The 13,058-nt window shown below is 51.3% G+C and overlaps 3 protein-coding genes across 3 annotated transcripts; 1 reads left to right on the plus strand and 2 right to left on the minus strand.

Annotated features, from left to right (window-relative positions):
- Positions 1-256: 256 nt before the first annotated feature.
- Positions 257-4,546, minus strand: PV05_05351 (uncharacterized protein). Its single transcript, XM_013461845.1, has one exon. It carries the CDS (start codon positions 4,357-4,359, stop codon positions 502-504), a length of 3,858 nt encoding a protein of 1,285 aa, XP_013317299.1. The 5' UTR covers positions 4,360-4,546; the 3' UTR covers positions 257-501.
- Positions 4,547-4,777: 231 nt separating this feature from the next.
- PV05_05352 (uncharacterized protein) lies at positions 4,778-9,041 on the minus strand. The gene is made up of 2 exons (XM_013461846.1): positions 8,778-9,041; positions 4,778-8,726 (listed from the first exon to the last, which is right to left on the minus strand). Exons 1-2 carry the CDS (start codon positions 8,975-8,977, stop codon positions 5,882-5,884), a joined length of 3,045 nt encoding a protein of 1,014 aa, XP_013317300.1. The 5' UTR covers positions 8,978-9,041; the 3' UTR covers positions 4,778-5,881.
- A 514-nt stretch (positions 9,042-9,555) lies between these two features.
- On the plus strand, positions 9,556-11,952 carry PV05_05353 (uncharacterized protein). Its single transcript, XM_013461847.1, has 2 exons — positions 9,556-10,028; positions 10,077-11,952. Exons 1-2 carry the CDS (start codon positions 9,604-9,606, stop codon positions 11,626-11,628), a joined length of 1,977 nt encoding a protein of 658 aa, XP_013317301.1. The 5' UTR covers positions 9,556-9,603; the 3' UTR covers positions 11,629-11,952.
- Positions 11,953-13,058: the final 1,106 nt, after the last annotated feature.

Consider the following 13,058-nt stretch of genomic DNA (forward strand, 5'->3'; position numbering starts at 1 on the left):
TTTGACACTTCATGCTCACGCAAAAGGAAGCATCTTTCTTGTTGATCAACAAGCCTGGACAGCCGTCTCAATCAGAGAATGCAAGTGTCGATGCACATCGTCCACGAGAGACCATGGAAATCCGCTGCCATGATGGGACACCCCGTAGCTTCCGTGTCAATTGGCATGGGAACACTACCGATGACTACCAACCCCAGAGAAACAACGACTTCAGCAACGACATTGGACTACACCTCGCTCAACCGTGTCACGTTAACGGTACCAATATAGGGGGCTAGGTTTCTCCTGTTTCCGCGATCTCAGCACTCTCTTCTTGTTCTTATATCCGATTTATAAAGACATATGCGCCCTCGGCGGTAAGGTGGCAGCCTACAAATGTCACAGACATAAACATCGTTACGATCAATTTGCCTTCCAACAAACGCTCATATATCGCTCACTATACAGACTGTCTTTCTCCCTCGCGAGTCTTGCGTCCAGAACCACACCAGGCATGATGAATCAAGAATCCCACATGACCTCGCCCAATGCAAGAAGCACCTCCTGCTGTCCTTTCCGGGCCTTGATACTCTCCTCCCTGTCCTCGCCCCTGAGGTTCGCGCTGTAACACAACTCCACCAGCGTCCTCAACTCGTCGTAGCTATATCCGACGTCCTGCTTCTGCGCCTTGCAGTCGCGGACATGTTGCAATATCGACTCTGGTCCTTGTAGGAAGAGATTGAAATATCGCGACGATGAGGTCAACAGGCCCGAGTCATCGTCATCGTCGGGTTGAGGCGTGGACGCCGACACAGTCGAGATGCCTAGACCAGTGGCGTCGTTCGGGTTCGTGCTTTGACCGGTGGTGCGAATGGAGGAGGTCTTCGCTGGAGAACAAGTGCTCGCGAGAATTGCCCTGAGATTCTGCTGCATGACCATTGCGTCGATGCGCACTCTCTCCGCGCCGTTCGTGTTCATCACGCCAATCACATCCGCTGCAACGACGAGGTATCGATCGACCAGCTTTGCGAGGCCGTGGAGGATGAAATTGCGCTCGCGCGTGCCGAGGTATGTGGCAATGTTCGAGTCGAACGAGATGAGGTCGGTATTTAGTTCCAGGATGCGCGGTGATGCTGAAGTTGGCGGCGAAGGCAAAACGTAGGGGTACAGTCCTGAATCGAGCGGCGGCAGGCCAGACGAGTCGCGGTTGGGGTTCTCACCGGGCGATATCGTCGACCCGTTGCTAGCGTCGACTTCGGCCCCAGGGCCGCGCAGCGTGCGCCCCAGTTGGTGGAGGATACCGCAGCGGATGTCGATATGTAAGGTCAACAAACTGGTCTGGGCGAGCATGCGGAACGAAGTGACTACGTTGTCGAAAGGAATGGCGGTCTCAGACGCAAGTGGTAAGAAAACGGGGACTGTGGCGCCGGGGTGAGAGGGCGATTTACCACCGAGTGAACGCAATCCGGTTATCAAAGTCCAGCGCTTCGCATTCTTAGCTTGTGAGCCCGTTCGAGCGTGCCCAGTATGGCTGCTTGTTTCGACGTGGCGGATCTGTGTCAGCGCGGCGGATAGCCATTGCATGGAGTTGTGAAGGAGGGAAAGTTGGTGGACGGATTTCGGGTCGGAAATGATGTCGTATGAGGACAGCGGGTGTTGTTTGGTCGCAGACAGCAAGGCTTGTACTTCCTTCATGATAAGATCGGAACGAGAAGGATTGCCGCTGGCTGACTGATCGTACTTCAGGAGGTCAAGAGCAGCGTCTCGAACTTCTCCCGACTCAGCAAACGCAGCGGCCGCCTTCAATGCCAGGGTGTTGACGTTCTGGTTCGTGGTTGATGGCGCGACTCTGCTGACTAGTGCTTTGTAGTAGCCGTAGCACTTGTCGTAATAAGTGATCAATTGATTGATGATCAATTGAGTGAACATCTGGTCCTGGGGTATCGAGCTTAACATCCCCGAGAATGCACGAACAAGGCTCATGAAGGCGACGGCGCCCTTGAATATTGGGTGCGGTGAGTGCTTGGACCAGTGTGTATCTTCTGAAAATGCTTCGAGGTCCATCATGCATTGTATACAGAGCTCGGTGACTGCTTCTTCCAACTGTGGATGAAAAACGTTGAGGAGGAAATCATCCAGGAAAGAGGTCAGTGTGCTCATGGGGATATGAGCAGTTGATGGAACGACATCCTTCAGACGTTGCAGGAACGTCAGGGACGGAGGCAGCAAGACTGTCATATTGAAGACGCCTGGCTCGATCAGCAGTTTGTGTCCGGCGGCAGAGCTGTCCTGCCCACTCCGTTCCGATATGAGATCCAATCCGTTTCTGGCGCGCGATTTGCTCACCAGCCCAGGCACTGAGCTCTTGAGAATGTCGTCCAGTTCGTCTTCTTCGGCCTTCATGGCCTCGGATTTCTGCTCCATTTCGGAGAGCTTGAACATCTTCTTGTTCTTGTCACGAATGGGTCGAGCAAAGATATCAGTGCTTGTCGTTGTGGTCAATCCAGAGCGCAGAGTCATGCTGCCATCTGTGGCTAGATAGTCATGTAGAAGTGAGCGCATCTCCATCTGGTACAATTTCCATAACTCTTTGAAGCCAGTGGTGTACCTGTCGGGTTTGGACAGTTTCTCCCGCGTGGCGATGCCAGTGATGATTTCGTGAAGTACGCGATGGCTTTCGGCGATGGCCTCGAATTTGGAATACAACGTCCACAAGAAGTCAGAGAGTACTTGGGCCCTGCCCTCATGGATCTGTAGGGACATGACTTTCCGGCTGTCCTTATTGACTTGGCCTCTCAGATGACTAGGGTATTTTGCGTCAATGTCCTGGTTAGTCTTCTCGACCACCTTGTACAGTTCCGTGGGCATTCTCTGTTCGATTCTTGAGATTGCTTCGCCAAGCTGCCCAATCTTGTGCAGCGCTTCCAGGATCATATGGGTGTAGTAGAAAGTGTCTGCCTCCGGGTTTTTGGATGCATCTTCAACCATGGGTATTGAGAAGTCGGCACTATTCAGGTAGTGGTTGAATGGCCGATCCCATACGGCCACACTGCCCATCAGGTTATCCTTGGAGTCTCTCTCCTCGCCATTGGCCTTTTTGCTCTTCCATCTGTCCTTGCAATACGGACTTCGCAGATAGAGATGGTCATGCAATTCCTCGACGAGGATGTCGAGCAGAGTGCTTTCCTGGGTCATAAAATAGCCTCGAAGATCAGAAACGGCTCCGATGCCGTCCAATTCGCTCTTGGTGATAGCTTTGAGACTGTCCATCAACAGGTCGACAGCCCCGAGAAATTTCTTTTCACTGATCTTCTCCTCGAGTTTGCCCGGCACGTCCTTCAGTGACTCGATATTGCTCAGAATGACGAGCATGTGGTCCAGATCGCCGCTCTGCTCAGCTAAACCTCTCAATTCAGGCCTTGTACTCAGCATGCCGCCCTTGACATTCATCAAGCCGCCCTTGAGCTGCCTTACTCGGCTCTGACTCTCTCGAATCGCATTCTGAATCTTGTGATAAGTGCCAACAGCACTGTTGAAGTCGGCATAATGTTCATTGACCACAGTCTTTAGACACTTCTGCAAATCCACGTGCGTTTTTGAAAAATCTTCCTCTTTATCTTTAAGCCCTAACGAGCTGGGGTCCATAAGCTTGAGGGCAATTTTGACAGGGGTGCATTCATCTCCCTCCATATCCTTCCAATTCGATTGAATGTGTCGCAGGATCTCGTCCATACTCTTCTGTGGTCTCCGTGGTGAATATTGCCGATTCGCATTCTCTGGAAGAGGGTAGGCCGGGTCGTTATAGCCATTGGCCTGGCTCTGCTGATTCAAGCTGGGAAGGGAGGGTTTGGGAGGCATTGCAGGTGGAGGCGGCATAGGAGTTCGGATGTCTCTATTTTCGCGAAACCTTGGGTCATTGTTGGCTCTATCTCTTTCTCGTGTCGGAGGTCTCTGCTGCCTTTGCTCATACCCTTGAGGCTCCCTTTCCCGGCCGTAGGAGTAGTCATTCTTGGGAGCAAGCGGTTCCTCAGCATATCTTGGACGCGCCAGGCCTCCATAACCTCCTCCTCCTCCTCCTCCTCCTCCTCCCCCTCCTGGTCCGTAGCCGCCTCCAGCATTCCCTATTCCTGGCCCTACTCGACCCAGGGGCGCAGGGCCGGGCGAGTCTCGGTCTCGCTGTTCATAGGGATTGGATCTGCGTCGTCGCTCCTGTGAGCCAAAACTGTTGACGGAAGCTGAGGACGCATTGTTCTGCTGATTCAGGTAGGGATCTGCATAACGGCCAGAAGAGACAGAGTTGGATGCATTGGTAGGCGCATATGGGTTGATGCCGTTTGCTGAGCCTCCGTAGCCGTTCAGCGCATACGGATTCTGGCTCATCGTTTCAGACGAGCTTCAGCCGCTAGAAGAGGGGGAAGAGCGACGGATGCGCATGGCTCAACGGACAGAGGTGAGGTCGTTTGTCCAGCGGCAGCGACTACAGAGTGCGAAACAAAAACAAAAGGTTGGTCCTCAAGGAGAACCAGTGTCAGATTCGAGGTGATTTGGATGCGCGACATGTTGGAGAAGACGTGAGAAGGCTGCTTCGGCGGAGTTGACGGCCAAGCTAAGCATGGCTAATGTAGCCTTTCAGGCACCCTCGTCACTCCTCGTCAACTAAGGTACTTACTACGTACTCCATCCTGTGGTATGTATTGTCTTCAGTTGATTACTCCGTAGAACTGATTCCTATCTACTTGATCATCTTCAGGGGAGAATGGTCCGCGAATCTGCACAAAGGATGGTCAGAGGCTTGTTGGTATCTCATTCACGTTGCCAGTAACGGAGTATCTATTCCAACAGTGAACGCTATCCATCTGGCTTCTTTTGGGAGCCAGAACAACCCTGAAAAGTCCGGCATAGTACTCCATATCTACGAGCCTCTTTCTCGGTGGCAGTTGTGATTTCAACAGACATCATTGCCTGCCTCCCCAGCTTCAGTCGGATTGTCCACCTCAGCAGCGGGTTGACGGTCGCGTCGCCACGAACCCGAGTACGACGCCTATCGCTCTACTGCTAACAGGAGAGCAACAGCTTCATAAGACATTGCACTATGCCATTGCCGTTTGTTCCCCAGTCATCGGTTGTTTGTTACTCCAAGGCACATGTACGCAAGAATCCGCTTGCCCAAGTTGTGCTTCTTTGGATTTGCGTCATCCACCGGTGCAAGACCTAGCGAGACTCGCCTCTCTCGTTCTTCTCGCTTTTTGTTCTCCTCGCTGGCTAGAACACTGCGTCTGAGAGCTTCGTACTGAGCAGCTTCGCCTTCAGCCAGGCGGTCTTTCGTGACGACGCCGTCGTTGACTGTAACAGCAAGAGGCATTTGAAAGTAATGTTTTGGTAGACAGATTGGCTCATCCAGGAGTTTCCGACACTGTTAAAAGGATTAAAAGGATCGAAAATGAGGCTAAAGTCCCTGCAAGTGGATTCAGACTCGAAGGTCTACCGGGTGAATCTGACAGATGGGAAATACGACTTTAACTGACATGACCTTTGTATTAGAGGATGGCTCTTTTGTACGCCTCGACGGTAAGCACAGCCTCGCGGCATCAAACGGCTGTTGGACCGGCCACTCTCAGCCACGCTACCACCCAACCACTGTAAGTTAATCAGCCCTGGTGACCCCAAGTTTTTGGCGCCTATCCTTGCCCGATGATGCCCCCATAGGGCAGACTGCGGGATCTCGGATGGTAATCTTGAGCAACCATTCGCTCGAAGCCCGCGTCTTCCCAGGTTAGAAACGCGGCATGGCAAGGCTTTAATCAACGTCGACTCTCGGAGCTCATTGCAATGGCCGAAAAGGTCTCCGCAAGGGCTGCAGCTGTCGTTGTTAGGAGATGGATAGTCCCTGGGCTCTGGCTCATTAGGTGATGTATCCAAAACCACTCCCTCTGCACGCGAGCCAAAATTCTTTCACGATGTCATTCGTCTTTCTACCCCCTCGCAAGGCTTCCACTTGAGCAACGAATCTGTTCCTTTGCTCCACCGATGTCGCCTTCAGAGATTTCTCGGTCATAACACCTGCTTCCTCCTTGACTGCTTCTCGTAACACTGTTTTGGTGAGCATAGGTTGCCTCTGAACGGATTTCTTCAGCGTCTCCGACAGGCTTTCAATTTCTGAGCGGGCGCAGTCGCCACCAAGCAGACGGACCAGGAGTGACAGCATTCGGGGTCCAAAAGCATGGAAGATGACGCTGATACGCTGGCTCGTTTCCATGACAAGAGGTCCTCCTGGAGCTGAGCAATCAACAACAGTGGCGAAGAAGGAAGCTGCAGATCGACGTGGAAGAGTATCTGGCTCTGCCATAAGGACTAAAGACAGCTCAAAGGCCACTCGTAACATTTCGTCTGCGTCTGGCATGAAGAACCACGCAGTACCCCATTTCATCATCAAGCGACCCAGAAAGTCGAGGGATGCCGATGCGAAGTTGCTGCTCGGTCGTTGCTGCGCCTGATGGTAAGACGAAAGCGTAGTCTGCTGATTCGTTATCACCGGATAAAGGATCCCCCTGAGGCAGCTCTCTATGTTGTTAGATTCGACGGCAGCCAGGAAGCTCGATGCACATGTCATCGTCGTGTCAATGGTTGGGTTCTCGAGGGTGAGCCAATGGGTGACAAGATCGAGTCCCACTGAATCCGGAAATTTGAATGGTGATGGATGCTGTTCGGTGAATCCAGACTTGATAAAGTCACAGCATGCTTCAATAAAAGTGGTGTCAGCTTGAGGTTGCATTTTTAGTAGAATGGCATGGTACAGGTTGAGCACATCACGCTGCACAGAAGCTCCAGGACCGTTATGCCAAAATATCGATTGCTGGGTGCCTGAAGATTCAAGATCGATGGGCACGTCATGCGGTGAGCGAAGACCTTTCCCTATCGAAGCAAGAGTCTGCATAGCGTCGATGCAGAGTCTTTGACGCTCGCCTTGGTCTTGGACTTCTTCATTCAGAACCGCGGACACACTGCGTATAGATGCCAGAAGCTCTGTGAGTGGTTGAATCTTGGCTTCTTCGGTAGGAAGAGCTTGAATTATAGCGGCAACTGCAGCATATAGCCGGTGACTTTCAGCCTCGGCAAGATCGCCAACAGTCGTCAAAGAGGCCATGAACTGTGGGAGTCCTTCTGTCAACGTGTTCCGATGGGATTCGCAGAGGCTGTAAATGGCTTTTGAAGCAGCAGACGCCGAGGCCTGTAAGTGAAGCGAAGAAAAGAGGAAATTTAAAACCAACACCATGCTATCGGGATGTCGTCGTAAGTATACGACGTTGTCTGCAATGAATCGGATGCCGGTCTGGCGTGCTTTGTCCGGCACAGCGGTTCCAGATTGCAAGACGTAGTGCCACGGTGCGCTGCTCAACACTGTTGTAATGAGGCTGTCGTAGGTGTCGGGGTCGAAAGACATGGTGTCAGAAAAAGCCGTGAGACTGAATGTGGCCGCCTCAAAAGCGCTCCAGTCGGGGTTGTCAACTTGGGAAAGGATGGTCTTCACTATACCTTCGATCAGCGCATTACCAAGTACCCCGAATGCCGACTGGAAGAAGTCATGGACGTCGTAGCGAAAGTCTTGGAACTTGGCTCGCTCATCCGCATCCCAGTCTTGAGTGGCAATGGACATTTGCTCTTGCGGAATTTGGATTTTGGAGAGACATGCATCGCACGCCTCCGCAGCCAGATCGCGGATGAATGTTGCAGTGAGGTCGCCTTCCTCCCAATCAGCGAAACCCTCCACAATCTCGCTGATTTTCTCGAGTGCAATCTGGCAAACGGGATCCTCAATTACCGCAACACCCTCACATCGGAGCAGTCGCCTCAGAGTTTGGACGACTTCATTGTAGCGACCAGAACGCAAGTATTCTGATGTGGTAGTATCCACCCGGCTCATGATCGACTCCAGAAGATCAACATACAGGATTCCTTCCGCACTGAAGTCGCCTTGACCGAGTAAGTACACGATCTCTTTTGCTCTTTTGGATTCCGCAACAGTTGCAGGAAAGTTTGGGACTGCATCTTGGAGGATTTTTGCAGAAGACTGCTGCAAATGAATGAGCAGCTGTAAAACATGGCCGAGGAAAGAGTCGCTGTCCAGGAGTCCGACCGCGAATCTGATACATTCTTTGGCAATCCCTTCAATTCTCCGAATAATATCGCTGTCCAACTGGAGGCACTCGTGTTTTATCGTGCTTGTCCAGAAAGGCATGGCTTGAAGGACCATTTGAAGTAATTCTGTAGAGTCTGGAGCTATTTGCGAGGTTGCTGCTTGCCTATCTTCGCGTTCAATCACTCGGTGTAGGGAAAAGTCGAATAGTTGCCATGCGTCCAGGCAATTGGCTGCCAATCGTCTGGCTATTCTATTCTCCGTAACAGCACTGGAAGTGTGACCAACGAGGTCCTCAGCCATGATCCGAACGAGCATTAGCACACCTTTCAGCTGGTAGTCTGAGCAGTTCGTTGCAGCTTCACATAGTTGCTGCATGGTCGGCAGAGCAGCCTCAGACATATGTTGCCCACCAAGAAGACATGCGAAAAGATGTCGTATTGGATATTGCCATTCTGAATCTGGCTTGGCGAAGAAGGTCACCAGCGTAGAGCAGAACTTCTGAAGGACAAAATTCGAGTCTGGTAGGGTTATGAGTCGTACGTAGTGACTCATTAGCTTTCCGAGTAGATACTGTTTCATCTGCTCGTCCTTGCCTATCCCATCATTGTCCCTGATACGATGTTAGAACAAAGTCGTTACTGAGAAGGTTCCCTATCCATACCAGTCGGCGTTTATTTTGATGGTCAAGGTCAAGGCACCATAGAATCGAATAATGGCTTCGTCATGTTGTAAGAGGTCGAGACCGCCCTGCCATGCAGACTTGTCTCGTTGTAGTCGTTGAATCTGCCTCTGGATCTCATTAATGCGCTCAGGAGCAGCCTGATTGCCAGGGTCATTGAGTTCTCGGATCAGCTGCTCCATACTTGTGGAGATAAAGAAATGGACATAGAGACATGGCCGTCCAGCTACAGGATCTCAAGCGCCGGCCTCCTGGTGTGAATAGCTGAAGAAGCAGCGGGCTGGTAGCCGTGCGAACGGATATAGTTGCTCCTGCACAGCAGAGAGAGAAGGCGGTCTTGGCCGCGGCAGATTCCTTCTTCGAGCAGCTCCTGGCGGTTGTCTCACGTCTCGGAGTAGACCTGATCTGAAGCAGCTGTCTAGCAAAGTTTGATATTGGCAAATGCCAGAAGAAGTTTCGAGTGATTCAATATAGAAATGTGTCCGCCGCTTTTACCTCACCACATGCCGAAGCCTCTGACATACATGGTTGTCCATGGAGAAGCAGAGGTCAGTCATGGATCGAGCTGCCAGGCCATGGTGACTTGTTGCACATAATCCTAAGTGACCTTCCCGTGACCTTTTATACTGCTTTGCTGGCTTCGGGGAAAGAGCGCCTTTGCAGGACATCGCAGCCTTGGTTAAAGCGGCATGAACACAGCGTCAATTCAAACACGTTCACTTCGGCCAATGAGGAATACTTGCACATGCCTTGATACCGAGTGATCAGTACCTACACCTCACTCTTTCCACAACTCGGTGTCACCTCGATGCGCTGGTCAGTCTTCCGTCTGCCTACTCTACTTCGACGCTCGTCGAGCCGAATCCAGCTCCCATCGCCCTCACAATCCGTACGCTCCTTCTCATTCTCCAGTTCCCTGCGGAGTCTCGACATGGAAACGGTAGACACCACCAAGCGATTAGCGCAGTTGCGCGATCTTATGCGCCAGCACAAATTAGACGTCTACATCGTCCCCTCCGAAGACAGCCATCAGTCAGAATACATAGCACCCTGCGACGCAAGAAGAGAATACATATGTGGGTTTACAGGCTCGGCGGGCACGGCCGTGATCACACTCGAAAAGGCTGCACTAGCTACAGACGGAAGATACTTCAATCAGGCCTCGAAACAGCTTGACAGCAATTGGTTACTGCTGAAGCAGGGTATGGAGGACGTGCCGACGTGGCAGGAATGGTATATTCAATACTGCAAGATCTGTGAACATGACTGAGCTGAGATTAGGACCACCGAGCAGGCCGAAGGCGGTAAGACAGTCGGAGTCGACCCCACTGTCATTACTGCATCAGATGCTCGCAAACTAAGCGAGACGCTCAAGAAGAAATCGCATGCTACTTTGGTCGGCGTGCCAGAAAACCTTGTCGACAAGATATGGAAAGACAGACCATTGAGGCCAACCGAGAAGGTCATTGTTCTGAATGAAAAGTACGCAGGAAAATCATACAAGGAGAAACTTGATGATCTGCGCAAGGACCTGAAGAAAAAAAAGGCCGCCGGAATGGTAGTGTCCATGCTCGATGAAGTGGCATGGCTCTTCAACCTACGGGGGAGTGATATCCCTTATAACCCTGTATTCTTCTCTTATGCCGCCGTCACTCCGAATTCGGCTACTCTTTATGTTGATTCCAGCAAGCTCGGACCGGAAGTCAAAGAGTATCTGGGTACCACAGTCGAAATCAAACCATACGACGCTCTTTTCTCCGACCTCACGGACATAGCTGAGACAGCTGCCAATGAAGTGCAGCAAAATGGAACTACGAAGTCACATGAGCCCAAGCTATTGCTGTCCAACAAGTCTTCCTGGGCGTTGAACCTGGGCCTGGGTGGTGACGACAAGGTCGAAGAAGCTCGGAGCCCAATTGCTGACGCAAAAGCTATCAAGAACGACAACGAGCTCGAGGGGATGCGACAATGCCACATCCGAGATGGTGCGGCTTTGATCAAATACTTTGCTTGGTTGGAGCATGAATTGTTGAACGGCTCTTGGATAGATGAAGTTCAGGGAGCAGACAAACTGGAGGAGATTCGGTCGAAAGGCGAGCATTTTATGGGATTGTCCTTTGACACTATCTCGTCGACCGGTCCAAATGCTGCAGTGATCCATTACAAACCCGAACCCGGCAATTGCTCTGTGATCGACCCTAAAGCTATCTACCTCTGCGATTCTGGCGCGCAATATCTGGACGGCACTACCGACACGACGCGAACGCTACATTTCGGCGAGCCCTCTGAGATGGAGATCAAGGCTTATACTCTGGTTTTGAAAGGTGTCATTGCGCTCGATAGGGCTGTTTTCCCGAAAGGCACGACTGGTTTTGCAATCGATGCATTTGCTCGACAACATCTGTGGCGAGAAGGCCTCGACTACAGACATGGTACTGGTCATGGCGTGGGCTCATTTCTCAATGTCCATGAAGGCCCTATCGGCATCGGTACCCGTGCGGCATATTCCGAAGTCTCCTTGAGTATTGGCAATGTCATCTCTGATGAACCGGGGTACTACGAGGACGGCAATTTTGGTATTCGGATTGAGAATATGATCATGGCGAAGGAAGCGCGAACAAACCACAAATTCGGTGATAAACCATGGATTGCTTTTGAGCATGTCACCATGGTGCCGATGTGCAGAAAGTTGATCGACCCAACGCTACTGGCTACGGAAGAGCGCGACTGGCTGAACCACTATCACAAGGAGGTGTGGGAGAAGACCAACGGCTTCTTCAAGAACGACGAGCGGACAACGAGGTGGCTGAGAAGAGAAACTGCGTCGATTTGAAGAGGGCATGATGATGCAGCAAACGTGCGTTCAGTCATAACAGCGCCACCAGGTCACCAAGCTCAGAAACAGGGACTGGTTATGGTCAAGCTAAATTGCTTGACAGGTTGCGCAGAGATATACGAAAGTATATCTGACAATCCCTTCTACGATAAGGAATGGTCCAGATTCATTTACAGTTTCTCCGGCTCTGGTGGCCCGGAAATGTATTACTAAATAATCAGTGTCCTGCAGGGGTGACCAAGGCGCACACTCGTAGCATTCGTCGCAATAGCGGAGCGCCTTCTAGAAGATAGAATACATGCCATTGATGATGCCTTAGGTTGAGTCAATGCTATTGGGCGGTCTCTCATTCACATCGAAGATTCAGTCTTACGCCATAGAGAAATCCTCGGGGAGGATTAGGTAAGTGACCCTGATAAAATGTTAGACGTCCGGGGTAGATCATACAGGATATTGTCAAGATCCATATTACTGCTGGGGTGGCCGCCAGAACGAGAAAGTGAATTTGACCAGAGCGGCTCCAGCTCGACGATTAGTATTGCTGTGTTGATCCTTGATCATGTGTGCCACGCCCGCCATATGATGAAGCATGGAAGGCATCGTAAGCCTGGCCGAAAGGCCGGCTGATCCTTTTTGACTGAACAGCCCCCAATAAATATTCCAGCACGAGACTCACGAAACTAGAGTTACTTGACAAAGCCCGAAGGAATCAAGAAGCCTTGGGAGATCAGTACCCTGTCTTGAAAATAGTTGCGTCGTATATTGCCTGTTCTTTAAAGCATTCTCTACTAAACTGATCGCGCGAATATTACTTGAATGCTCGGATTTAAGATATCCCAGCCAGGATCTATGAGAGCCATGGGGCGTTCCAACTATCGTTAGGACAGAGTCTCGAGAACCTGGACATGCTTAGATTTCCAAGTCAATCATTCTGCATCATCATAAGGAGTACGTACAAGTAGGAAGCTCAGTAAGGCACTGACATACGAGTCTGTAGCTTCAAGTTGTTTACCTGGGTAGGGTCGGTGGGGTCTCCAGCCTCGTGGGTCGAACTAGAACCTGCCGCTATTAACGTACCAAGCCTGATTCAACCGCCAAGTGCCATGCACGTACATAGATTGGCTGCAGGCTCACAAGGCTGTTCATCGTCAAAGCGGCAAGCTCCAATTCGATCCACAAACATTCACCACCTCGCAGTGCAACCTGCCAACCACACATCGCAACCTCCACATCGATTCGCACCTATACAAACGCACAGAAGCTCAGGATTTCACCCACTATTCACCCACTCTTGGCTAAAAGAATTTATAATTATTCCCAGCACATTTACTCCAAAATGGGACTCCAGACGAGACTCCTTAGATCACCCCAAAACTGCATCGGTGGTGTAGCGGTAGTAAGTAGTTTTCACGCCCTTACTCAGGGGG

This window comes from Exophiala xenobiotica, assembly GCF_000835505.1.
Source record: "Exophiala xenobiotica strain CBS 118157 unplaced genomic scaffold supercont1.3, whole genome shotgun sequence".
Taxonomy (NCBI): Eukaryota; Fungi; Ascomycota; class Eurotiomycetes; order Chaetothyriales; family Herpotrichiellaceae; genus Exophiala; species Exophiala xenobiotica.